Here is a 25277-nt window from a genome sequence, read left to right as displayed (position 1 = left end):
TGCCCTGTACCAACATAAATTTCAATTGTTCTTTGCATTAACACTGCTTTTTAAATCAACTCTATGCGTGCTATTCTACATGCTAAAATTGTAAAAGTTGATAGATATTCAATATAAAAACTTTTTCTCTATGTATCAAGAAAACTTATTTACCTGTAGGTATGTGAATAAGCCAAATATATATGTGTAGATTTTGTTTATTACATCTCTTCTTTTTTATGTTTATGAATCACTTGTAAAAAATGCATTTCTTGATCATTTTAATACATTAGGTCTAATTTAATTTAGCGTGTTCTAATGCCAACTATTGGGCTGGGTAGTGAGGGTTCAAAGATCAATAGGACACAGTCTCTGCTTTCAAGTAATTTGTATATTTAGGGAACTTACATGTACTTTAGTAAGTACTATAAAAAAGCTGTGCACAGTATAATTTGGAGCCATGAGTAGGAGACTCTTAGGACGCAGAATAGATTTTCTGAGATTATGTGTGACTAGAATTTTCAAGGATGAGTTATCTAAATGAAGAAGGGAGAAAGGAGACATCAAGGCAGGGGGCACGAGCAGAGGCAAAGAAAGAGACAAAGGAGAGTTCTGAGAGCAAACATTAGTGACTGCAAGCAGGTTATTATTCCTGGAGGTAAAGCTGCAGTGGGAGGTGTGTCTTGTTTGTTGCATTGTAAGAATCCTCCTGTAGCGCAGCTGGTTTGTTAGAGATAGCATTCTAGCAGTTACAGTGAGGACAATTATGAGGTGTCAAAACCAGTGTCAGGATAAGCAATTAAGAGGGTATAATAATAGCTCAGGTGAGAAATAATGAGTGTCTGACTATGGTTGTTTGGAGAGAGGAAAAATTTGAGAATAATTTGAAAGATGTAAACTACCAAGATTGGTGACTGACTGGATATGGGCAGTGGGGGAGTAAGAGGTGACTGAGATGCCTCCTCAACCTTTAGCTTGGGGCATGGGTAATCAAGATGCATGATTCTGGAGAAGGAGCCCTTTCTGGGGAAGATGAAAATCAGGGTTCAATCTTAAACATGTTGAATTTGAGATGACTATAGGACATACAAGTAGGTTTGTTTTATAGGTAAGTATCTATTTGAGGGTATAGATTGAAGGAGCAGAAGGGGCTCAAGATACATCTATGGGAGACATCAACATCCAAGTGCAATTAAAAATGTGGGCTTCCACATGAGTTGGATTTCCCAAAAGGTATGTGTAGAATCAGAATAACCACTGAGAAGATACTTCCAAAATTCAAAGTTTGTTTTGGAGGTTTGGGATATGTCTATGATGTTGATTCTGATGATGTTAACAAAAATGAATAACTTTCATGGTATATGTATAGTATACTGATATAGTGTGCATTTTTCTCAAATAAAAATATTATCTTTTGCTGTGGTAAAAAAAAAAGATTTATGAAGGAATCAGATAAACGGAAGGCAAAAAGAATTAAACATTCTTAAACATAAAAACCAGGAGCAAACATAGTAGAGTCTCAAGAATAAAGGGTTCATTTCAAATGCAGTAGTAAAGTTATTCAGATAAAAACTATATTTAGCAATAAAGAGATCATTGGTTACCATGAGGATGGTGGGAGAAATCATTCATTGTACAGCTGGGATTATACAGCTATGAATAATTACACACACACACAAATGCATACACATGTACATGTATTCATTATAATAGCTGATAATAAGATTAAAAGCTACTAAAAGGGTAAGTCCCAAGTATATATTGTATCAATTAATGCATACAACTCTCTAATCCATTTATGAACTGATAGTTGAATATCTGAAAGATCACCACGTTTCAAAAATATTCGCCAGAAATAGATACATTTCCATTTGTAGGCAGCAGCATTAACTGTATGCCACTAATTTTTCAAATTGGGGGGTGATTTTTCTTTACTGGACTGAGAACAGTGTTTGCATTATATAGTTTGACTTGACAAGAGAAGCCATACAATTCCCCAGTTGTCACCCACTTAACAAAGAAGTATTATAGTTTCAGGCACTGTTGAATGTCATGCTGAGCTACAACAAATAAATAAAAGACCATAAAGCTTCCCACCTTCATTTCATTTTTAGAACCCCACACAGGGGGATCACAACATTAATCAGACAGACCACTGAAGGCCAGATTTATTTTGCTTAATATTAAATTGTTTAGTTGAAGGACATTTTTCCAGAAATGACACCATTACTACCTTTCTAAATACTGCAGTTTACTAATGATCTTAAAATTGCTTAGGGTTTCAAATAAAATCTCTATCACTTCATCGCTGCTGAGATTTAGCATGCAGATCTCACACTGGGAATACATTAGTGTTTCAGGTTAAATACACTCAGCCTCTTTTGTTTTAGAACTGGAAGAACATTTTTGTTGACTCAGGGCTCTATTGTTGTTACTTAGCATTAAAAGAAGTCAGTTCAGCATGAGAATTTCTGCAAGGTATTTACTGGAGGTTTGCTGGGAGGTAGCTCACTCAATATTGTGTACAATGCTTAGAACTTGTCTCATCTTAACAGGCAGTGTTGCCTCCAAGCACGCCTCCTCTGATGCATCTGTGCATGCATTCATACCCAGGGCTATGCTGAAACACAAAGACACAAAATTTCAGGAGAATTCAGGCCCCCAAGAAACTCTTCAAGAAGATGCCATCACACAGGTTAAAGCCTCTGACATGAGCTTCAAGGCTTCCTCCCTGCACTGCTCTCCCCTAATCCTCCACTCACCCCAAGTATGCACACACAGTCATGCACCGAAACACCCACTGTGGCAAGCATGCCGAAGTAAGAACACCATCTCATTCTTGATGCTAAATGCTGTTCCACATCAAAAAGAAATTCTCTTTGGGACCCTGCATCTCACACCAGTATTTGCTGAGATAGATCTTGCTTTATCTTCTCCTTAGTCCCCAACTTGGAGTCAAGATTGAATCTACCAGACATTAGCTGAGAAATAAAGGAAAATGACACATTCTATACCCCACTTCTGAAGAACTAGGGTTCAAAGTCATCTGCCTGGCTGTTACACATTAGAATGATTTATTCCTCGCAGGTCCTTCGGTTTTAGGAATAAATAGAATCTGGGAAACACATCTAAGCAATTTACCAAATGTGTTTAAAATGGCATACATAATCCCAACAATAGACCCAGCTGAACCTTCAACTATTTATCTTATCCTATATGCTAAGTGTCCAGTCGTGTGTTCAACCAATCTAAGTGTAATATGCTAATGACATGCTAAGGCTGTTCAACCGCTCGCTATGATGTGCACTGACCACCAGGGGGCAACAGTCAAGCAGTCAACCAGCCACTATGATGTGCACTGACCACCAGGGGGCAGACGCTCTGACTGGTAGGTTAGCTTGCTGCTGGGGTCCAGCCGATTGGAACTGAGCAAGAGGAGCCAACATACCCTGGAGCCCTCCCACAATCCCTCCCTGGCTGGCCAACCTCCCGCGTCCCTCCCTGCCCCTGATCATGCATCAGTGGGCTCCCTTGGCCTGGCCTGTGCCCTCTCACAATCTGAGACCCCTCAGAGGATGTTGGACAGCTGATGAGAGTGGTTTCGGCCCAATCCTGCTCAACACAGGAGCTGCCCCCTGTTGGTCAGTGCATTCCCACAGGGGGAGCACTACTCAGCCAGAAGCCAGGCCCACAGCAGTTGGACATCCCCGGAGGGCTCCAGGACTGTGAGAGGGTGCAGGCTGGGCTGAGGGACCCCCCTGAGCACATTAATTTTGTGCACTGGAACTCTAGTTTAATAATAAGAAGTAAGTCAAAACAAACACACACACATTTAAAAATTACTTCTCTTTTATTTTCTATACACTCAGGCACTTAGGATCAACCTAGACTTTTGTAGGAGTTGGTATGAGGCCTAATATCTGAAACTCATTTTAATGATGAACTATTGGCATGCAGTTTAGAATCAGAACATGCATAAAGACCCTTTAGAGTTTCCTGTGAAATACTGTGAAGGGTTCTAAAGAAAGCATTACACTGACAAGTAAAGTCTTTATAACAATGGCCATTTCATTAGGACTTTCTACTTCCCCAACTAAACTCAACGTTTTTAAGTCAAGTTTCCAGAACTCCTCTAAAAATAGTATTTTTTTCTATGTCAAGTGGCAAATGTGTTATATCAATTATTTACTAAAAGGAAGGAGAAACGCCACAAAGGACTAAGGTGGCCATGCAGGGTTGACAGGAAAATGTCTGATTTCCAGAACCTTGACAAATGAGTGAGGTTATAGATTTAAAAAAAAATACCAGGCAGATGTGATACAAGACAGAATTGAGCTGAAGAGGCCATTTAAGAACCAGTCGATAATCTGACAGTAATGGAATTTATGTTTAGAGGAGTTCTGGACTGTGGTCCCAGGCCAGCCAAGGTGGGAGCTAGCGGGGGCCCCCCGATCACCCTGCCAGTCTCCCCACACAGGGAAATGACCTGTCAGGCTGGCCAAGGCCAGTGCCAGTGGGCCCCCCCCGATCACCCTGCCCATGCCCCACAGATCGGCCCTGATTGCCGGCCAGGCCTAGTGACCCTACCCATGCACGAATTTCATGCACCTGGCCTCCAGTATTTATATAATAAAAATCTCACGATGTCACACCTCAGAATCTCCAGGGGTCCCCATCACCTTCTACAACACGATGTAGAGAAATGTTTGGATATGATACATCTTATTGACTATAATTAGGACAGGTCACATACTCTCATTTGTCTACGCTTTTATTCATACAATTACCTTTCTCTAGTCAAGACAGTTTCCAATCCTTCCCTAATTCTTTTCACCAGTATTCATCTTTCACAAGTGCACTTCAGTATTGCCTCCTTCCTATGTCTTCTGCACATGCCCCTCTTATCACCTTGTTTGCTTGGTTTAAAGAAGGTGTCACTGTCCCATGCATGTCCCTCAAGTTAACACTGGTTAACTTCCATCTGCTAGCATCTATCGTCTGACTGATGCCTTTATATTAGAATCACAGACAGCTGGCTGCTCACTTGCATGGGAACAGGGAGTGCTGAAAATATGCTCCCTTCCACAGCATGGGTGACCAAGAACTCTCAGGATCTAGTGTAAGGATTTGGAAGATCTATCCCTTCTTGGGATCGATACTTCTGGAGAAGGTGTTTTATACCATTGCCCACTGTCCTTGAAATTAATTTCCAGCCCTCGTATGACAGATGGTTAATAGCAATCCCTTTATGGGCTGCCATGGCTTCTCTGCGTTACTTCCTTACTTCCCTATTAGTGTTAACGTGAACTTCTCAAATAACTAGTTAGACCAGAACCTTTGCATCTAGGTTTCTTCTTGTAGAATCCACAGAAAAATTAACCCAGAGGTATTGCATAGGGTTCTGGAGTTGAGTGGCTTGCTGTTCACATGGCATCAAGACCTGTGGGCATGATGCTAACAGCTCAGTTACTAAGACTCTTTCCTGTCGTGAAGAGGGATGACATAAAGGCATAAGGAGATGTGCGCCTGATGCAGTGTCTCCAAGGATCTGAGAGAGACAGTGAAGATGAGAGCGGTACTAACTGTGGAGTTGGTGGCTTTTATATTATCTGTATGCTCTGAGAGAAAAACTGAGGGGCTCAACCTAACCTTTCAAAATGTCAGGACATGGTATGAAAGTCAGAAGGACTCTAATACAGCATTTAAAGAAATCCTTTTTTTTTTTTTTTTTTTTTTTTTTTTTTTTTGCAGCCAGAGAGAATATTGAATGAAAACCAGACCCTTTGCCTGATTGTACGGGTAGCTGAATCGTAAAGAAGTCTTAGTTCCAAGCACCAGCAGACCTCTTATTCAAAACCCAGGGCCTTACCAGGGAAGAGGTGGGATCCTGAAACATAGGCTCAGGACGCCTGAGTGACTCTCTCCTTCCAGAGGAGGTATCTTCCTTGCCTGGAGACCATATCAATGCCTCAGCTGAGCTAGGTGCCTCAAAATACGTACACCTTCCTCAAAACTGGCCCTCATTTGTGGCTTCTAAACCATTAACTGTGTTCAAAACCAATCATGGCCTAACTGAGAAATACTGTACTGTCTCTGATTTTTATTTAAATTGGATTTTCAACAAAACAACTATAGAAATTGACTTGTATGTCCAGTTAGAAATTAGGAGAACATGCCTAGAAATGAGTGTTGAGTATGCTGGACAAAAGTTGTGTGTTATTACCTAAGGTACAGAGTAGATGCTAAAGACATGTTCAGACACCAAAATAATTTACATCTAAGCATTTGTATTTTGAGGTATTTTCAAATTTATACTTTATAATATAGCTACATATTTATTTTAAAACACTTTATCATAATTCCAGAAAATAAAATAAATTAAATTAAAATAGAATACTCTTAAATGAATCACTGCTAAATTATACTATGGTTATAAAATGTAAATTAACTAAATCTTAAAAGTTAAACACCAAATGGAAATGATATTATTGAAATCATTTAATCTTGAAAGATGTCTGGCACAGTGATTGAGGATGCATGCACTTTATCCCCACCTTGCATTATACCCAAGTACTCTCACTGACGGCTTCAAATAATTCCTGCGCCCCATCGCCCAGCACATATTCCACTTACCCTGACTTGACCCACAAAGGCATTGGCTTCTTCTTCCACCACAGACAGATTTCTAGGCAGATAGGGATCAAACACTGGGTCATTGTCATTGACATCTGACACCACTATGTTTACTGTGGCCGTTGAGGTCTGAAATTGAAAAGAAAAAGATTAAATGTGAGAGGAGCTATTTTTATTGTATTGTCAGTTACTTGTTAATGGTGGCATTTGTCCCTCTGAAAAGCATCTCTGTTCCTATCCCTATTTCTTAGTTTTCCAAAAACAAAAACAAAAGAAAGAAGATGAGGAAGCTCAAAAACAGAAAAAGCAAATGATGCTATCAAAGGAAAAGCATCTTGAAAATGTCAAGTATTGACTAAAGGCTAACTTTGAGGAAGTGGTTTTACCTTTATCTTGATCAAATCTCATGAGTGGCAAGCTTTTGTTTGTACATGCACACCTTTTGCTCTGAAATGTAACATTCCTGTAGATTTTTATCACTCTCTAGCAAAAAAAAAATTAGTGCATTATAAAATCACACTATATGACAACTAGGTATTTTCAAGTAAACAAATGCTACCAGAAAATGTTACATTAGTAATTTTCTGAGTTTCCATCTAAACCAAAGAATTTGAGGACCATGTATACCACTAATTAATTACCTTATAATTACCGTATGCAGCCTAAGGAAATGGTAAGCAGGTAAACCTAATAGTAATATATGCTACCTGCCTAAAACAGTGATGGTGAACCTCGGCGTGTCAGCATTTTGAAAAACCCTAACTTAACTCTGGTGCCGTGTCACATATAGAAATTTTTTGATATTTGCAACCATAGTAAAACAAAGACTTATATTTTTGATATTTATTTTATGTATTTAAATGCCATTTAACAAATAAAAATCAATGAAAAAAATGAGTTCGCTTGTCACCTCTGACACGCGTGTCATAGGTTCGCCATCACTGGCCTAAAAGGTAAATCCCTTTGTCTGCTGCAACCAGAGAAGAGTATGTAGGTCAGTATCTTTTGCACAATCCAGAACATATTCACATGTGACTCCATGTAATTTAAAATATGCAAGAACATGAACACACTCTTGTGTGTAGACATATGTGGAAATGTATAAATTCAGATGTTGTCTAACAGATAAAAATACAATTTAATTTTCTTTTATCTTATGTGTATTTTTCATATTTTCTCCAAGAAGACCATGTTGCTTTTGTAACAAAAATATTGTAAACTATAATTTGCATATTTCTATGTTTTGCTGCTGTTGGTTGATTGATATAACCACAATCCACAAGCCCTACTTACTAGTTATCTTTCAGCTTGCTGTGGCTACTTAGGATAATAAGATGTAAGAGAAAATATTCCAGGTATGGTTTCTGAAAAAGCTTTTGTTCTCTGAAGAAGAACAGTAGACTCATCTGGCATTCATCTTTACCTTTTGCTCTTCTGCAATGAAGAGTGGATGCCTAGAGTGCAATAGCCACCTTCAGAACATGGGGTAATAAGAACGAATAAGGAAGTAAACACGATAAATGGCAGAGCAGGGAGTAGGGAGCAGGCATCCCTGAAGGTACTGAGGCCTTGCACAATCCCGGTCCTGTCCACCTGTAGCTTTCTTTTTATTTGAAACAAACCTGTTTTGCTTAAGCGACTGTGGTTTGGATTTCCTGTATTTTTTTTTTTTTTTTGCCACATTCCTAAATGCTAATGATGCCAGAGGTTCCTGATGTTGTTCAGAGCATGTCACCCCAAAATATGCCACTTGGTCATGTTGACTATTTTGAATTGAAGGTACTTGGAAAGCAGCAAATACAGAAGAAACATTGGGACCTCCCCCCGCCCCCCCACTCCCTGCCTTAAAAGCAAGATATGAAACTCCTATGTGAAAGATGCCCTCCCTGTACCAGAAAGAAACATTCTTATCAACAGTGAGAAGTTGAGAGCAAGAGAATTCGGCACTAGCAGACCATGCTAAGATAATCTTAATCATCCTTTAGCCTCCCTACATAAGTTAGTCACTTTGGTACAAATGCTTCTCTTATAAAAACAGGTAGGTTTCACCATTTCTTTGGGTCTTCATTTCCTTATGGAGGCTACCACATCATACAAAACATATTAAGTACACTTGTATGCTCTCACTTGTTAATCTTTGTCAGTTTAATTTTCAGACCCAGCCAGAGACCTTAAGAGGGCTGGGAAAATTTTTTTCCTCCTAGAGTGTTAATCAAATTATAACCATAAATATAATAATGTTTGCCCAGATTTTCTAATAAAATGTCTTTTTAGCTCATAATTATGAACTTAGTTTAGCTTAAGAGTAAATTATGTACAAAAGCTTCTAAAAAAAAGGAAGTGAAATGTATATTCCCGCAAAATGCATTTGGGAGTTATCCTATATATTCTTACAAATAAATTTGGTAAAATATAACTGCTTAAAAAACTTGCAAATAACACATAAAATTTTCAATCAAAGTCTATTTCAGCTAAAATGTGAAAATGTTGGAATAAAGAATAATAGCAGCTTTGTTAAGAAATTTGCAACTTCATAAATTTGCAAGTAATTTCAAATAAATAAATGTAAATAATTATTAAATCTACAAAATATTATTTTATTTTAATCATAATAACTGAAGAAATCTAAATATTTACAGGTATGTATTACATGAGATATTTAATTAACATGTATAGATTTTTAAAACTATTATTGACAAACTAAATTTTGGAAAAAGTGAAAAAATATAGGAATGTCATATAAAATTTCTTCAACATTGTCTACAGAAAATTGGCAATGACCAACTGAATATTAGCTCTCTTCTTCCCTAAACTCTTTTGGGGGTTGGTAAGGGATGGGGTTTCTCATAACATTTCAAATTATATCTTTACAATTTGTTTCACACATATTGCTAGCAATCATTTTGATTTAAGAACAGTCCTCCATCTGGTGTCTGTGCTCATATCTTTCTTGAGACCCATGATTTTTAAGGTTAATGGGTTCATTTCACTATAATTTTGCAAAGGATATGTTTAAATGTTTAGATAAGAAAAAATGTTATGACAATGTGAGAATATTATCATTCTGTAATCACTTTTTTCTTTAGGAACCCACTGTATGTGCCCACATGTAAATCCATGCATAAAATGATATGAATAATAAAATTTACTGAATAAGTTTTTGTTTGAAATCAAAATGTTTCTTTCTCTATTGATACTCTCTCACTATAAACTTTTGAAAATAAATAAACTTGCTTAAAAGAATCAGAATTTTAAAAGTGAATGAGACCTTAATGATTATAAGAATCTAAAAATTAGGAACTAGAAATGCTAACTAACCTAGCCAAGGGGAACTGAAATACACAACTAACTGGAAAAAAATGTTCTAGAAGGAACTAAAGTACTAATTTTAATCCAGAACTTACTTTTAGTTTTTTTATGTGGACAAAACCAAAATTAGTACATTGAGACTAAGCCTGATATTCTAATACACCATTTTTAAGCTGTTCTTTTGTCTAAGAAATTTTACTTTTAAGATCAGGCTTAAAAGTCCAAGCTAATATCTCAAAGCTGGTATTATAATCTTTTTTTCCTGTCCTAATGGTTGACCTGTATGCTCCTTATTAATTTTACTTCACTCTAATTATACCCCTTATTCTATGCTGAATAAATAATTCCTCCTCCTCTTTAGAATTTTTCCCTCTGTTATTTCCTAGCCAAGTTACCCATTAAACTTTCACCATAAGTCAAGTTCTTCAATTATTTTCTTCTCAAGTTTCTCACTGACTTTGTTATACATGTTTATCACAGGCACACTATGTTAATCAAGGGTATTGCATAAATATAAATAATTCTTAGATTTCACTTTTCTTCACATCTAATATTTAAGTATCTTCTATTGACCCCACTATTTACTAAAACTGTTCTGTAAATTTTATTTTCTATATTAGCTGTTTATCTAATGTTTGAAAAATGACAAATAGCTTATAAATGGCAAATTATAATAACCAAATTTAATTAATTATCTCTATCTATTTTTCTGATTTTTAACTAAGGTGATAACACATTCCAGGTGTAAATTTGATATGTTTTTATCACGGTGAAATTCTCTCAGCTATCAGCCTCAAGTAAGTGTGAGAAGATCATTATATGGTCCCAAACAATTTATCATATTGATCAAATAAGACATTTCAAGAAAATGATAGATTTTTTTACCATTTGAATTGGATAATTCTTGCCTATATACCTATAGAGTTTGAAATTATTCCCAGAGGACAGTGCTGGGTGAGTCTAGATGCACTTGATAAAAGAAACACACACAGCTGGCTAGTGTTGCTCAGCAGTTGAGCATCGACCTATGAACTAGGAGGTCACAGTTCGATTCCTGTTCAGGGCACATGTCTGGGTTGTGAGCTTGATCCCCAGTGTGGGGACTGCAGGAGGCAGCCGATCAATGATTGTCTCTCATCATTGATGTTTCTATCTTTCTCTCCCTCTCCCTTCCTCTCTGAAATAAATAAAATATATATATTTTTAAAAAGAAACACACACACATACACACACACAAACACTTTCCCTACCCGCCAAAAGGACCCCCAAAGACAAAAAGCTATGGAATAGAAATGGTGAAAAAATAGTCTAATGATATGTTGCCAAAAACTGAAATGTTACCATGCTTAAAAATCAGAATAGTGGTGGCTGTGCCTGGCATTGTTTAAAGAATACAGTTGAATTCTCTTAAAACAATTCAGAATGACTCAACTACTTATTCTTAAAACTAATTTGAGCGCAGAGAAAATAAAATTTATCTTCTCTAGATTTAAGGGTCCCTTTAAACCACTTCAATCATCAAGGATTAGTACAGATTCTGAGTGCTGCTTACAAATCCACTGTGGAATCAATTTGTTTTCCTAAGTGCTTCAAGGCATGTATCCACAAATTCCCTTTTAACACTTCTCCACCCCACAAAGTGAGATTAAAGGAAACAGGTTCCAACATAGTAAAATTCCCAGAGTGCTCTGTTGCTGATGGACATAACTGAATACTTCCCAGACTATGTTAGATTTCATGTTCCCCAGAAATTGGGTAAGAATGTCAAACACAAGTATCTATTCTGTCAGGTCAAAAGTTGTTTAACACCATAACAGATTAAGAGTATAGGTTCATTTATTAGCAAAGGAGCTAACTGGAGAAAAGAGCCCTGTGAATAATTATAATAGTTGCGAGAGAGAAAGAGAGAAGAGAGAGAGAGAGAGAGAGAGAGAGAGAGAGAGAGAGAGAGAGAGAGAGAGAGAGGAATTCATTCATGAATTCACGAGAGTGATACATTTTTTAAAGTGTAAAACTACAAGGTTCTCTCGGTTTCTTTAATACTATTTTTAAACCCTTTTCCAGGGAGAGTACTCACCCCATCTGGCCTGCCATCGTGTGCAGTGACGATTAGAATGTAGCGATCGGTGCTCTCCCTGTCCAGGGCTTTCCCTAAGGTTAGAATCCCAGTTCTAGTGACAGAGAAAACAAACAAACAGGTAAGACAGAGAGGAATGTTACCACAGGGGAGTCTCCCCGTTATTCTGAACTACTTCTGCTATGTGTTTCCCCTTCATCAAACACATCTTAAGTATATAAGATGTATGATTCTAAGATTCATGCTGAAAATCATAAGTCTTTTAAGGTTGTCGAGTTCCTTAGCAAGAATGAAAAATTACCAAACCAAATAACATAATTTTAATGCAGCTACTTTTACTGTGATAGTGGAATTCAAGCAATTAACACCACATATGGTAGTGGGGTATAGAAAGTCAACACCAATGAATCAAAATCAGAGTCTCTGTTACTGTTGTTGATATAGATTTAATAAATGCTCTGAACATATGGTATGGTTATGAAAACACTGCCTCTGCCTCTTGTACATTTTTAAATGTTTTATTGAAATAACTGTAAACCAATTATTAGAGTAGTTCATGACAGTCAGGTTTGGATCAACTTTCCACACCTCACATGGTTCAGATAATCTCATTCTAAAATGACATTCAGAGAAAAGTACGACATTTATTGCTTCTGAGACTTATTTGCAAGTAATTAAAGAAATAGGAAATCTGAAAACCTAGCCGCAGTATAATAAAATAAAGAAAACTGAGACATTGTTTTTCATTTCCCCCTCAGTTTAACGACCAAGGCTCTCTATACTCTTTCTTACACAATGAACCAGAAAAACCACTAGAAATTTATATAATATTTCCATGTAGAGCCATGTTATACATAAATAGCAATTTTTTCATGGGTTGGTGAATATCATGGAGATAGTTCTCTGTTTAAGACAACATGTGCCTGCTTCCCATGGTAGTAGGCAGTGGCAGGCTATTTTGAAGAGAAAGAAGGAATAGCTAGTGTCTTTTGGTATTCATTGCTGAAAGACTATTTAGGTGTTTACAAAAGCATCCTTTCATGAAGTCCATAAACAACTAGTAGGGAAGAGTCTTTTTTTTTTTTTTTAAGAGAATTTTTGTGGTTTCATTGTATTATGAGCCACTGAGAGATCTGAACAAATCATTATCTGGGCAGTGACGCAGCTGCTTTCTCCTTTACTACTTTGGGCAACTAGAGCAACTTGTCAGTGGGTTAAAAAAAAAAGACAACCTTTTACATTACTCAAGTCTTTCTAAAGCATGTGCTGGAACAACACAAGTTTCTCATGTCAGATGGAAGTAGACTAGCATCGAAGCATCATGCACACAGCGCACTGGGGCCAGTCCCACCATGGCTCTGCTCTTTCGTGTGATGTTTGGAGTATAGGGAGGAGTGTGAATAGTATGGGGAAGAGGAAACACAATGAGTGCCTGGCTGGGAGGTGATCAATGAAGTGGTGCAGGGCAAGCCTGAACATGTCTTTGGTGCAAACCCAAGCATTACAGATGTTCTTTAATAGGAACATCTGGTGGAACACATGATGGTCTTCATCAGCCACAAGCTGGCCCACAACCATGCTGATGATGCAGCTATCTGGTGTCGGCTGATGGTCCTGCACCATGCTGTTCTGCTGTATTTTCTGGAACGGAAGGCTAGACATCTCCTCCACAATGACAGTGTTCCCCTGGAATTGCTATCCTTCCCATGTAAGGCATGATGTGTCAAGGCTTTGTTGTAATCAAATGACTGGTAGGAATGTTGAATGACGCTGCATCTGGTTTGCTCCAAAATTGGCTTGACTTCCATTCTGGAGTGCCACGGGGTCTCTGACATGGGAGAGGCAGACCAGCATGGTCTGTATAGTCTTTCTACCAGTTAGATCAAAGTTGTAGAACAGGATACATGGGCTACATTTATTAGATTCAGTAAATCTTGTGTGTGTATATATATATATGTATATATATAAATAAAATATATGTAAGAATCACCGCTGAAACATCAATAATGGTGCCACTTAAAATTTACAGGATTGAAAATGTATTGAAGAGGGATGTCGGTGAAAATGGTTAAGCTCTAAGAGATAGATGATCTCTCCACAAAAGCATTGAAAAAATGAAGCAGAAAGGGTCAGAAGCCAACTTTGATAGAACTCTGGAGAACAGTCAAAGGTGGACAGCGACCTCATAAAGGCAGAGTCAAGAAAAAGGCAACTTAAAAATGATGGGAAAGCTTTGTGGCATTTACACTTGTCCTTGTCTCAACGCCCTGTCCTAGAGTAGTCCTGAAGATGGCAGTCACCATTCCTACTATGACACTCTGGTCCCTGTTTCTGGAGGGAGCAGAGCTATCCTAGTTCCCAAAGGATTGTGTTTGTCTATCCAACTAATGTGGAGGCTGTCCTAAGATATAATACGGCTTTCTTTGTTTTGTCTAACTCAGAACTCACTCAAGGCAGAAAAGCAGGGGAAATTTTTGGAAAACATTATATAAGTAAAGGAGTAGCCTGACACCACCTGAGGCAAAAGATACAGTTGAGGCATAGAAAGACTCCATAAGCCAGGGGGTAAAGGGTTTCATGGGAAATAAGGGCATTTGAAACAGCTCATGTATCCTAGGGAATAGAATAGAATTGTCCAGAAATAAACCCATGCATCTGTGATCAATTGGTTTTCAACAAAGATGCCAAGATCATTCAATTGGGAAAATGGTGCTGAGGCAATGGGAAACTGTAAAACTATGAAACTGCACTATTTTACACCATATGTGAAAATTAAGTAAAAATGAAACAATAATCTAAATATAAGTACTCAAACCACAAAACACTTAGACAAAAACATAGGGGAGAATCTTAATGATTCTGGATTTGACAACGGATGTGTAAATATGACATCAAAGGCATGAACTGCCAAAGGGGAAATGAAGTATGCAACTATCACAGGGATCTGTCCTCTACTCACTGTTGAAGGGGAGCAAAGTTGGTTGCCCCAAAATATGCCTTGTTGAGTATTAATTATTTTAAGCTGTTTATTTTTTAGAAACAAATGACTTAGGAAGAAACTTTGACCTTCCTTCTAGCCTCCTCAAAGAATTAGATAGAGGACCTGCTCCAGGAAGGGAGATACCATCACAAGTAACTATAGTTTAATATGAATTAGTGTGTGATAGACACAGGAACCTAGCAAGGTCCATTTGCTCAAAGTCCTCCTTGTGCCCTATTATTAGGTTAGAGTTTATATTTGTTTACTAAACATTTGCCTTCCCATTTCCATGTGAACTACCTTCCACCACTTAAAGTCCCAAACAACTATCCCCACCCTCTTCCCCATTGCTTAAGGTGGCATACAAATCTCAACTGCCTAACAGGTCATCAGGCCCTATATTCTTACAGAATCTCTATATGTACATACATAATTAAATTTAAATTTGGTTATATTCTCATTTGTCTCATGGCAATTCAATTCTTAGACCAGCCAGAAGAACTAAAAAGGGAAAGGGGGGAATGTTCTATTCCCTATCACTTCCTAGAATCAGTTTGTATTTAAGGAGATGACTGAATTGACCTAAGAGCTGTAGCATTAAGAATTGTGGTCAGTTTAGTCGTAGAGGATGCTGTATTGACATCTTCCACACCTTAAAGAACTTCTGTGACCCCACCTAGGTGTCTCTGATTTCAAAAGCAGAAATGAGAAATAGTAGAGAAATGGTTTCCAGGGTACCAGAACAAGTGGAGAATTTCTTTTATAAAATGGATGGCTCATCAGATTTCACAACCAGCAGCTGTAAAATCCTTCAGCATCAAAGGAAAAACACAGAAATATAAATTTTTAAGAGAGAGTGTGTAAGAAAGAAAGATCTGGGCTTCCTGCTTACCAGGGTAGGTGAAATATTCACGGTTGTCTCTCTTTTAAATAGTTTAATTAATGTAAAATTCACATATCATAGAATTCACCTAAAGTATGGTATTCAATATATTTTAGTGTATTTGCAGAGTTGCTAAACCATCACCACAATCAATTTTAAAACATCTTCATCACTGTATCCATTAGCAGTCACTCCCCTCTCTCCCCGATTCCTAGCTTCAGGCAAATATTCGTCTACTTTTTGTCTCTATAGATTTGCCTCTTCTGGACATTTCATACTAACGAAATCATATGTGGTCTTGTGAATGTTTTCTTTCGATGAGCATAAAGTTCTTAAATTTCATCTATGCTGCAGCATGTTTCAGGGCTTAATTCTCCTTTATTAACAAATAATATTACATGGTGTGGATATACATCTTGTGAAACCGTCCATCTGTAGACAGTCATTTGGGTTGTTTCCATATTTTGCGATTGTAAATAATTCTAATTCTGTCATGAACATTGTTTGTGCAACTTTTTATGTGAATGAATGTTTTCATTTCTCTTGAGTAGATATGAGTGAAATTGCTGGGTTATATGGTCACTCTGTTTACCATTTAGAGAACTGACAAATTGTTTTGCAGAGTGCACATTTTACATTCCACCAGAAACAGTGTGAAGATTCTGACAGCTCCACATCCTCACCCTTATTTGTTATTTCCTTTACTTTTCATTATAGCCATTCTAAGTGGGTGTGAAGTGGTATCTCGTGATTTTAATTTACATTTCCCTAATGACTAGTGATTAGAAGCATATTCATCTGTTTATTGGTCATTGATATATCTTCTTTGGAGAAGTGTTTATTCAAGTTCTTGTCTGTTTTTATTTGGATTAATTCTGTTTATTTTTGAGTTTTAATTGTTTTTAATATATTCTTGATATATGTCCCTATCATGCACATTATTTGAAAATAATTTCTCTCAACCTGTGGGCTTTTGCTTTCTTGATGGCATACTTTGAAGCACTTTTTTTTTCTTTTCAAATTTTGATGAAGTCCAATTTATCAGTCTTCTCATTAATCACCTGTGCTTTTGTGGCATATCTAAGAAAGCATTGCCTAGTCCAAGCCATATAGATTTACTTCTGTATTTTCTTCTAAGAATTATATAATTTTATCTCTTATATTTAGGTCTATCCACTTTGAGTTAATTTTTGTGAATAGTCTGAGGTACAGATTCAACTTAATTCTTTTGCATGCTGTGCCAGTTTCATTAGTTGAGAAGATCATTCTTCCCTGATTGGATTGCCTGGGACCTTTGTTTCTGGAAATCAATTGGCCATAAATGTTAGGAGTTATTTCTGGACCCTTAAGCTTCATCCTTAATAATTTATACTGGTACATCTATTCTTAAATCAGTACCACATCGGCTTGATTACTGTTAAAGTGCCTCTATAGACTTTTTTCTTTATTTAATGATGATTTTAAGTTATAGCTAATTTTTGAGTTGTATGTACTTATAGGGCAAAATTCAAAATAGTTAAGTCTTTCCATTTTTAAATGGAAGTTTTTTTACCTGTAAAATCTGAAGTCTGGAAAATCCAGTTTCTGGGCATATTGGCTCATGGTTGTAACATCCTATTCAATGTGAAATTGCAACTATTCCTCACAAGACTAAGTGACCACATATGTTTTCTTGGTTTGACATCATGTACCAGTGTCTCTGAGACTGAAGCAATGTGTGGCCCTTGTCAAATTGTTCATTTTATAATCATGGGATAAGTTTAGGTTTCCATTCTTTCAGGGTGTAAAATCACTCACGACCACAAAGAAAACACCAGACAGACAGCAAAGTACAGCTCTTGAACAACCAGTCACATGTGACAACAGAATAGCTACTTTGCTATTACAGAAGAAAGCGAATGATCTCTCCACAAACCTCAATCCTTTCTTAATGCCTGCTACCAGTTTTCTCAATGGTTTTAGTTAACATTATCTTTGATATGTTCAGAGAGGTGAGTAGAATGACACTTATATAGACCCCAAAGGAACATACAGACAAGCAATATTTTTGCGTTAATATTTTTAGAATATACGTACATTATCCACAAATTGAATGATGGACTTTGCTGGTACCTTAAATTTTTTTGAATTTAAAGTACTTTGTTTTACAAAATTCCCTTTGAATGAACAATTTACTCTTTATAGAAATGTCATTGTTATGAGTAGCTGACAACGTTAGAGGGATGTAATTAATGCCAAGTTATTCCTGCAAATAAAATGTTTTCACCTCAATGGATTTTACCTAGTGAAAATGTTTAAAATAAATAGTCTCCTGGGTAAAATTTCTGGATTCAGAATTGCCACTCCCTCCCCAGCCTCTTCTTAATATCCATAGAAAAATCTAAAGTAAACTACAAACTGCTGAAAGCCTTTAATTAGAAGTCTGTTCTCTTACTACTAGTACATTGTTTAAGATTTAAAAAAGAAAAAAAATAAATTCAGAAATCACTTTCAACTTACGTTTCTGAAAGATTGAAAACTCGCTGAGGATCTCCATTCTCAATGGCATATGTTATTGGGTCTCCCTCTCGATCAGTTGCCTTCAGAGAGAAAACATAATTCAATTAACAACTAATTGATATGGCTCCTATTCAGTACAGTGTAATATAGAAACTTGAAACTAACAGCACAGAATACCCATGACTAATAGCATAAATATTAAAAATGAGCTAATGGCAAGATATAAAATAAAAAAATTTCATATATGATTCCAGAATTTCTGTCATTTTATATTATCTGAAAGTCACAATTGTGAATAAGAAAAATAAGTTCTAAACTCATATATAATCTTACCTGGTGGGGAAACACAGTAGAAATTTTCCTAAGGTTTATGTATTTAATTTTGCCCGAGTCTATAATTTAAAGGAATGTATTAAACTCTACATAAATGTTTACATGTACAGAGATTATTTAATACACTTTTTTTCTTTTTTCTAATCAGAATATATCAAGTCAGGAAAGCATAATAGAGCCAGACAGCTTGAATTTAAAACCAGGCTCCACTTATTGTGTGATTATTTCTCAATTTCTTCACTGACAAAATGAAATGCATAATAATATAAAAGTTAACAGATATTAGAAGGTTTAACTGAAACAATCTATGCCAAGGCACACAGGCTGGCATCTGCCACATTCTAAGTTTCCAATAAATATTATCCTGCCTCCCCCCTCCTCCTGTCACTCCAGTCAGAGAAGATTAAAACCTATAGCTTCTGACTTTGAGTTCTGGGTTTCTCTTACCCTAAAATAAAGACACACACTCTACTCTGTAGTGCTGGAGAAGGGAATTTGATCTAAAATGTAAAGCATTCCAGATGGGTGGGGGAGGGATAAAAAATTTAAAAAAAAATGTAAAGCATTCAATAATTTCCTTTTCCAATGAGTCCTTATACCCATTACAGAAGAGATGAGTAAAAACAATATAAATATCCTATGTAATAAAGAGATAATATGCTAATTAGACCGAACAGCTGAACAACTGTCCAGACGACCTTCTGGACAACCTTCCAGATGAAACCAGGGCTGTGAGGGCTGGCTGAGGCAGCTGGGGCTGTGAGGGCGAATCCCTTGCACGAATTTCATGCATCGGGCCTCTAGTAGATGATATAAAAGGGATATAAGAAGGATCTACCTAAGTATGACCCAGGAGAGAGGATGTATCTGAGAAATGGCTAAAATAATTTTATTTACAGGTTACTGGCCCAGCAGACGCTTGTGAACTCCCATGTCCAGAACAGCGGGCGCTGTTTCCACTGGTAGATCAGATGGCTTTGCCATGCATTATTATATAGCTCTGGTCATAAACAACTCTATCAGCTACCACAATGAATGGATGGACAGAAGTCTCTCCCAGACTACCACAACCTGAGTCTTGAAACAACTGAATAAGAACAGATAATATTTAGAAGGAGCCAGGTTCTATGAGAGAAGCTTTGCTAGATTATTTATGCCATATCTGGAGACTGCGTTTTATCATTAAAAAGCTCACATTAAATTTTTCTGTTTTTCTCTTTCAGTCATTTTTACCTGTCAAATTGCTATCAATACTGTCATTCTTGTTTGTTTGCTCATTGGTATGTGGGTTTTTTTGAGAGAGACAATTTATTGTTTTGTGTTTTCATAAATGCCAGAAGAAATAGATTCTGAAGCATGATAGCTTTGCGCAAATACTTTTAAGTCCAGATTAAGGTTGATTCTTTCTTAATAGGTCTACTCTAATATTTATTCCTTTTGTGGGATGAGGTCACTTTGGTTGTGGTGTCATTTTATGTATATACATCCTTATTTTGTTATGTTACTAAATTGATAATAGAGAATAATTCTTAGAGGATTCTTAATTTTTCCTCTTCTAAATTAATTACTTCCACCCCTGAGATACTTTAAAGTATTTCTTTAGTTTTATTTGATGGTTTAAATGTCAGGCTTTTAAGGATTGTGGGAGCCAATAATTTTCCTACTTGATTCTCATGTCAGGTTATGCCCATATTGGAAGCTTTGAAGACCCAGGATTTAGAAGGAAATCCTCATTTGATTGTTTTCTTTCTTTTATCCTCTTAGGAAATTCTTTGTTGTTATTTCAGGATCTGTGGCAAATGGTGTAGTAATTAGAGAAGATTCATAATCTCTCAGTCAACTAAACAAGGGGAAATGATGTCATCTGGCTCAGAGTTCTTAAATCTATCCATTACAAGTGTTAGTTCTAGTATAAATACCACATATATCTACTTGCCAATATCTAAAGGGAAAAATAACACAGAAAACAAGTAATTGGAGAACTCAGCAGAAGCAAGGATTCTTAAAGTATTAAGATTTGATCATGTGCATATATGTGTCCTAAAACACATTTGTAAAATTGTTAAAAAAATTTTAATTACGATTCTAGCCAGCCTTCTCTAAATGATCGACAGAAATTTATATATGTTATTGAATAGTGAATCTTCAAGTTAAAATTAGAAACTATATTTGCATGCCTTTTCTCATTTAAGTCTCATAATAACCTAATAGGTGAATGCAAAATACACAGTATTTCAATTATATTACTTTTCCAACACCATTCCAATTAGAGTTCTTTATAGTTTACTTAATTGGAAAATACATATTTTTTAAATTTAGAGGTAATAGTAACTTTAATTTTTAAAGAATCACTTATCCTTAGTACAAAAACATTCCTATATTTTTATTTTCATCAGTCAGGTCAAATCTGAGCCCTTCACTAAAGGTCTGAGAGAAGAATGGGAGCACTCATCTTCCCTACATTCTACTGGGTAGGCTCTGGAGCCAGCCACCTGGTTCCAGTCCTGGCCATTCTATCTCCTCTCAGGATCGATGCCTACCTACAAAAGGAAGATAATAACAATAACACCGATAGTTTCCACTCATTAATTCAATAAACATTTATTGAACATCTTTACTGTTTTAAACACCAGAACCACAGAAACCAGTGAACAACAGAAGAAAAAAAAATTCTTCCTTTGTGCAGTTTATATTGAAACTTGGAGAAAGAAAAAAGCAATTAATTAAAGTTTATAGTTTCAGATCCAAATAAGTGTTATTAAAATATAAAATGATTCAGGAAGGACAGATAGGGAGGACAGAGTACGGATTTTCACTTACTTATAGACTATCAGGAAAATGTAGTAAACACTTATAAAAGGTGAGAGAGCAAGACTCATGGGGAAGGGCTTTCTAGGCAGAGGGCCTGGCAAGTGAAAAGGCCATGGGGTAGGAACATGCCCAGTGAATTGAGCAGCAGTAGCAAGGAGCTCCTGTTGTATTTAGCCTCAGATAAACAACCCGAGGTCATGATTGAATGAGGCTCACTTTGAATAGCTAGCAGTAATGGAATTTAGTCATTGGTGTGCTGACACATGTTTAGCAACATGATAAATTAAGACAAAGCTGGTTTTCCCTTTCTTTTTGCTTGAAGGACAAAAACTATCTTTAAAGATCAAAGCAACTATTCTTTCTAGCCTGCTCCACCAAATTAATCACTGCATCTAAATTGAAGCCACCCATTTTTCAGAACCACCAATTCGGACATAAAAGTATTAAGCAGTGTGTTTAGACACTGTTAAGTAGGAATTTTGCTCAAGTAACAAATCTTCACTAATCTAATATTCTGCTCATGTTAAAGACAAATGCAGCCATCAAATACCACTAGGTAGAGTGCACTCTATACACAGAATGATTCTGCATATTTCACAGGACATTAAGACAAAGTACCTGCCCTTAGGGATTCTAACATAGATCAAAATCAATAGGTTTAGATAATCTTTTCTCTTCTCACTTAGGCAAACAGGTTCTGATTTATGTTATTAAACTACCTGAGAGTAAGTACTGAAGTTCAGTATAGCAGAGTTTCCCAAAGTGTGGATGGGTATCCCTGGTAATAAGTTGTTGGCCCTTTAACAAAATGTTAATGTTTAATAATATATTTTAATATTAATTACTGTGTATGTTTTATGGCAAGTAGTATTGTTTTTGTCATTTATGATTCTGACATAAAATTTCCTTTTTGAAATCAGTTTATTTATGGAAAAATGTCAGTTTATTTAATTTTATAAAATATGTCAAGTATTATGAAAAATAACATGCAAGTATAACAGTGCTGAAACTTGGAAATGCAGCTAATCTAGAATGGCACTGTAATGCATGAGAATACCCTAAATCCTTAAATTCCATTCCTCTGTTATGATTCCTGTTGCTACTTTATTCCTTCTCCCTCTTCCCTATGTGGTTATTTAACACTTTCTCCTCAGGATTCCAATTTATCCTACCCCATCTTTATCCTCAGCTAGTGACCCTAATTTCTGTTTAACTCAGAAAATGGAAGCAATTTTCCAAAAGCTTTCCTTAGCTTTTAGGATATATGTACTCCTGGGTCTTCATTCCTGGTTCTTCTATCTCCTCAGCACCTTACAATCAATCTTTGATTATCTTCCACATTCATTTGCTTAAGAATTTGTCATCAAATCTCAAAGATTTAAACATGACTTAAATGCTCAAAACTGCAAATGCATATTTCTAGCCCATACTGCTTCCTCAACTCATACCCAAATGTCTACTTGACAGCCTTTATTAGATGTTAAAAGATATTTCCAATTAAATATTTAAAAAATTGACTTCCTCCTCCTTCAACCTTTTCATTCAGGTTAATGGAAATTCAATCCTTCCAGTCACTCAGGCTATATTTTACTAGGCATTTTCAACGTCTATCTTCTTCCCCATATCCCATCATCAACAAATCCTTAGTTTCTACCTATTTATAATAATAAAAGCGTAATATGCTAATTAGACCAGATGTCCTTCTGGACATCCTTCCAGGACAAAGCTGGGCTGCAGCTGTAGAATTGAGGCAGCTGCTGGCTGTGAAGGAGGGATCTAGGCAGCCACAGCTCCCAAGGTCTACTCTGCACAAATTTCATGCATCGGGCCTCTAGTAAAAATATAACAAGATTGAAACCACTTCTCACCATCTCCAGAATATCACTCTAGGCTTTGTCTTGTCTACTAAAATAGCTCCATAACTAATTCCCATAATTTTTCATATATCTCCACTACAGACTTTTTCAAAAGAATTCATAATGATTCTTTTTTTTTAGGGCTGGGAATGATATGTATTTATTTAAAACTTTATTGTTGAAAATATTACATTATGTCCTCCTATTAATACCTTCTAGCCTGCCCCTGGTCCTGACCCCAGCCTTCACCACCCTATTGTCTCTTAAGTTTTAACTCTTTTACTGCTCTACTCAAATTCTTCCATTAGTACTTAATTTCACTTAGAGAAGTTATCTTCACACCTCCATTACTGATATGATTTCTATGATTTTCCTCCTTTCTTTCTTTACTGCACGAGTATTTTTTATTCTCCCTCAAATACACTAGGCAGGCCTGAACCTCAGGGCACTGTACTTGCACCTGATAGACTCTTCCCCAGATACCCACATGGCTCATCCTCTCACCTTCTTCAACTCTTTGCTAATGTCAGCCCAGTGAAACTGTCACTGATCAAATTGCAATTCCTACCTATGCTCTCCATTTTCCTTCCTGCATGTTTTCCACATAGAATCCATCATCTTCAAATTCTGTATAACTCACTGATATATTCAGGTATAATTCTCCTCCTCCTACTAGCATGCATGCTCCATGTGGCAAACCTATTGTCCATTTTTGCTACTGATATGCCTTAGTACTTATACTTAGGGCCTGCCTTTGCACTTCCTACAACCAAGAAGGTAAATTCACTGTAAGAAGGAAAAACAGTGAACCAGGTTTGTCTTGTGTTTTAATTAATTATATTTAAATTAGTGGCCCAGTGTATGAAATTCATGCACATTAAAAGGGAAGAGAACCAGACCCAGCTGGCCCCACCCCCATTGGGAAAGACCCAGCCCTGGCCAGCCCCACCCCTATCAAGTCCCGCTGGCGGGGGACACAGTGTCATGTCCCTGTGCACGTGCCTCACCACGCACGCAGCCTCCTGCTGATTGGTCGTTATGGCGTGAGGATGTCACGACCATTAGCACATTAGCTCTTTATTATATAGGATTTGATTTGGTCTTCCTCTTACATACTCCATGTGTATCTCTCCTCAATTAGTTCTAATGTTGAGAGAAAAAAGATACCCCTGTTTGCCTTTGAGTGGGAACCCCAACTACGGGGGCCAAGGAGCAGTTCACCTGGACCAGACTGCCACAAGGATCCAAGAACCCCCTACTCTCTTTAGTGGAGCACTAGCATCTGATCTGTCTAAGTTCCCAGGACAGGACTTGGGATGTGTTCTACTTCAATATGTAGACAACCTCCTACTGGCTAGCTCCATGCAAACTTAGTGCTGGCGAAGGAACGTGAGCCCTTCTGAGACTCTTACTAAAACAGGTTACTAGGTGTCCAAGAAAAAGGCACAAATCTATCAGAAAGAAGTCCAAGTTCTAGGCTTCCGTATCACCCAAAGGAAATGAAGGCTAGGGACTGAAAAGAAAGCAGGCAGTATGCGCCATCCCAGTCCCTAGCACCCGGCGGCAGATTCAGAAATTCCTAGGAGCAGCAGGGTTCTTTCGAATTTGGATCCCAGGTTTTTCAGACCTGGCTAAGCCTCTCTATGAGCTTTAAGAGGAGAAGAGAAGGCACCCATTGAATGGGGTGCCAAGCAAGAGAAAGCCATCATCACCATAAAGGCAAAACTTACTGAGGCCCCAGCACTAGGGCTACCAGAAGTGACATGAGACTTTAATCTTTTTGCTCACGAGAACAGCGGGGTAGCCCTAGGAGTTCTAACCCAGGAGTTTGGATCCTGGCAAAGACCAGTAGCCTATCTCTCCAAGCAGATTGACCCAGTTGCCTCTGGGTGGCCCCCGTGTCTCAGGGCCCTTGCA

General features: G+C 37.1%; 1 protein-coding gene across 2 annotated transcripts in view; it reads right to left on the bottom strand.

Annotated features, from left to right (window-relative positions):
- The window catches only part of PCDH15 (protocadherin related 15), a 681342-nt gene that overhangs the window by 188176 nt on the left and 467889 nt on the right, over positions 1-25277 (bottom strand). For both annotated transcript variants that reach the window (XM_059662693.1, XM_059662692.1), the window contains exons 16-18: positions 18361-18440; positions 11999-12092; positions 6613-6741 (exon numbers count right to left, since the gene is read on the bottom strand). In XM_059662693.1, the coding sequence (XP_059518676.1) occupies positions 6613-6741; positions 11999-12092; positions 18361-18440 (303 nt within the window). The remainder of the gene's footprint in view (positions 1-6612; positions 6742-11998; positions 12093-18360; positions 18441-25277) is intronic.

This window comes from Myotis daubentonii, chromosome 13 (genome assembly GCF_963259705.1).
Source record: "Myotis daubentonii chromosome 13, mMyoDau2.1, whole genome shotgun sequence".
NCBI classification, from domain to species: domain Eukaryota; kingdom Metazoa; phylum Chordata; class Mammalia; order Chiroptera; family Vespertilionidae; genus Myotis; species Myotis daubentonii.
The sequence above is the reverse complement of the archived record's forward strand: the minus strand, read 5'-3'. Positions and strand labels throughout refer to the sequence as shown.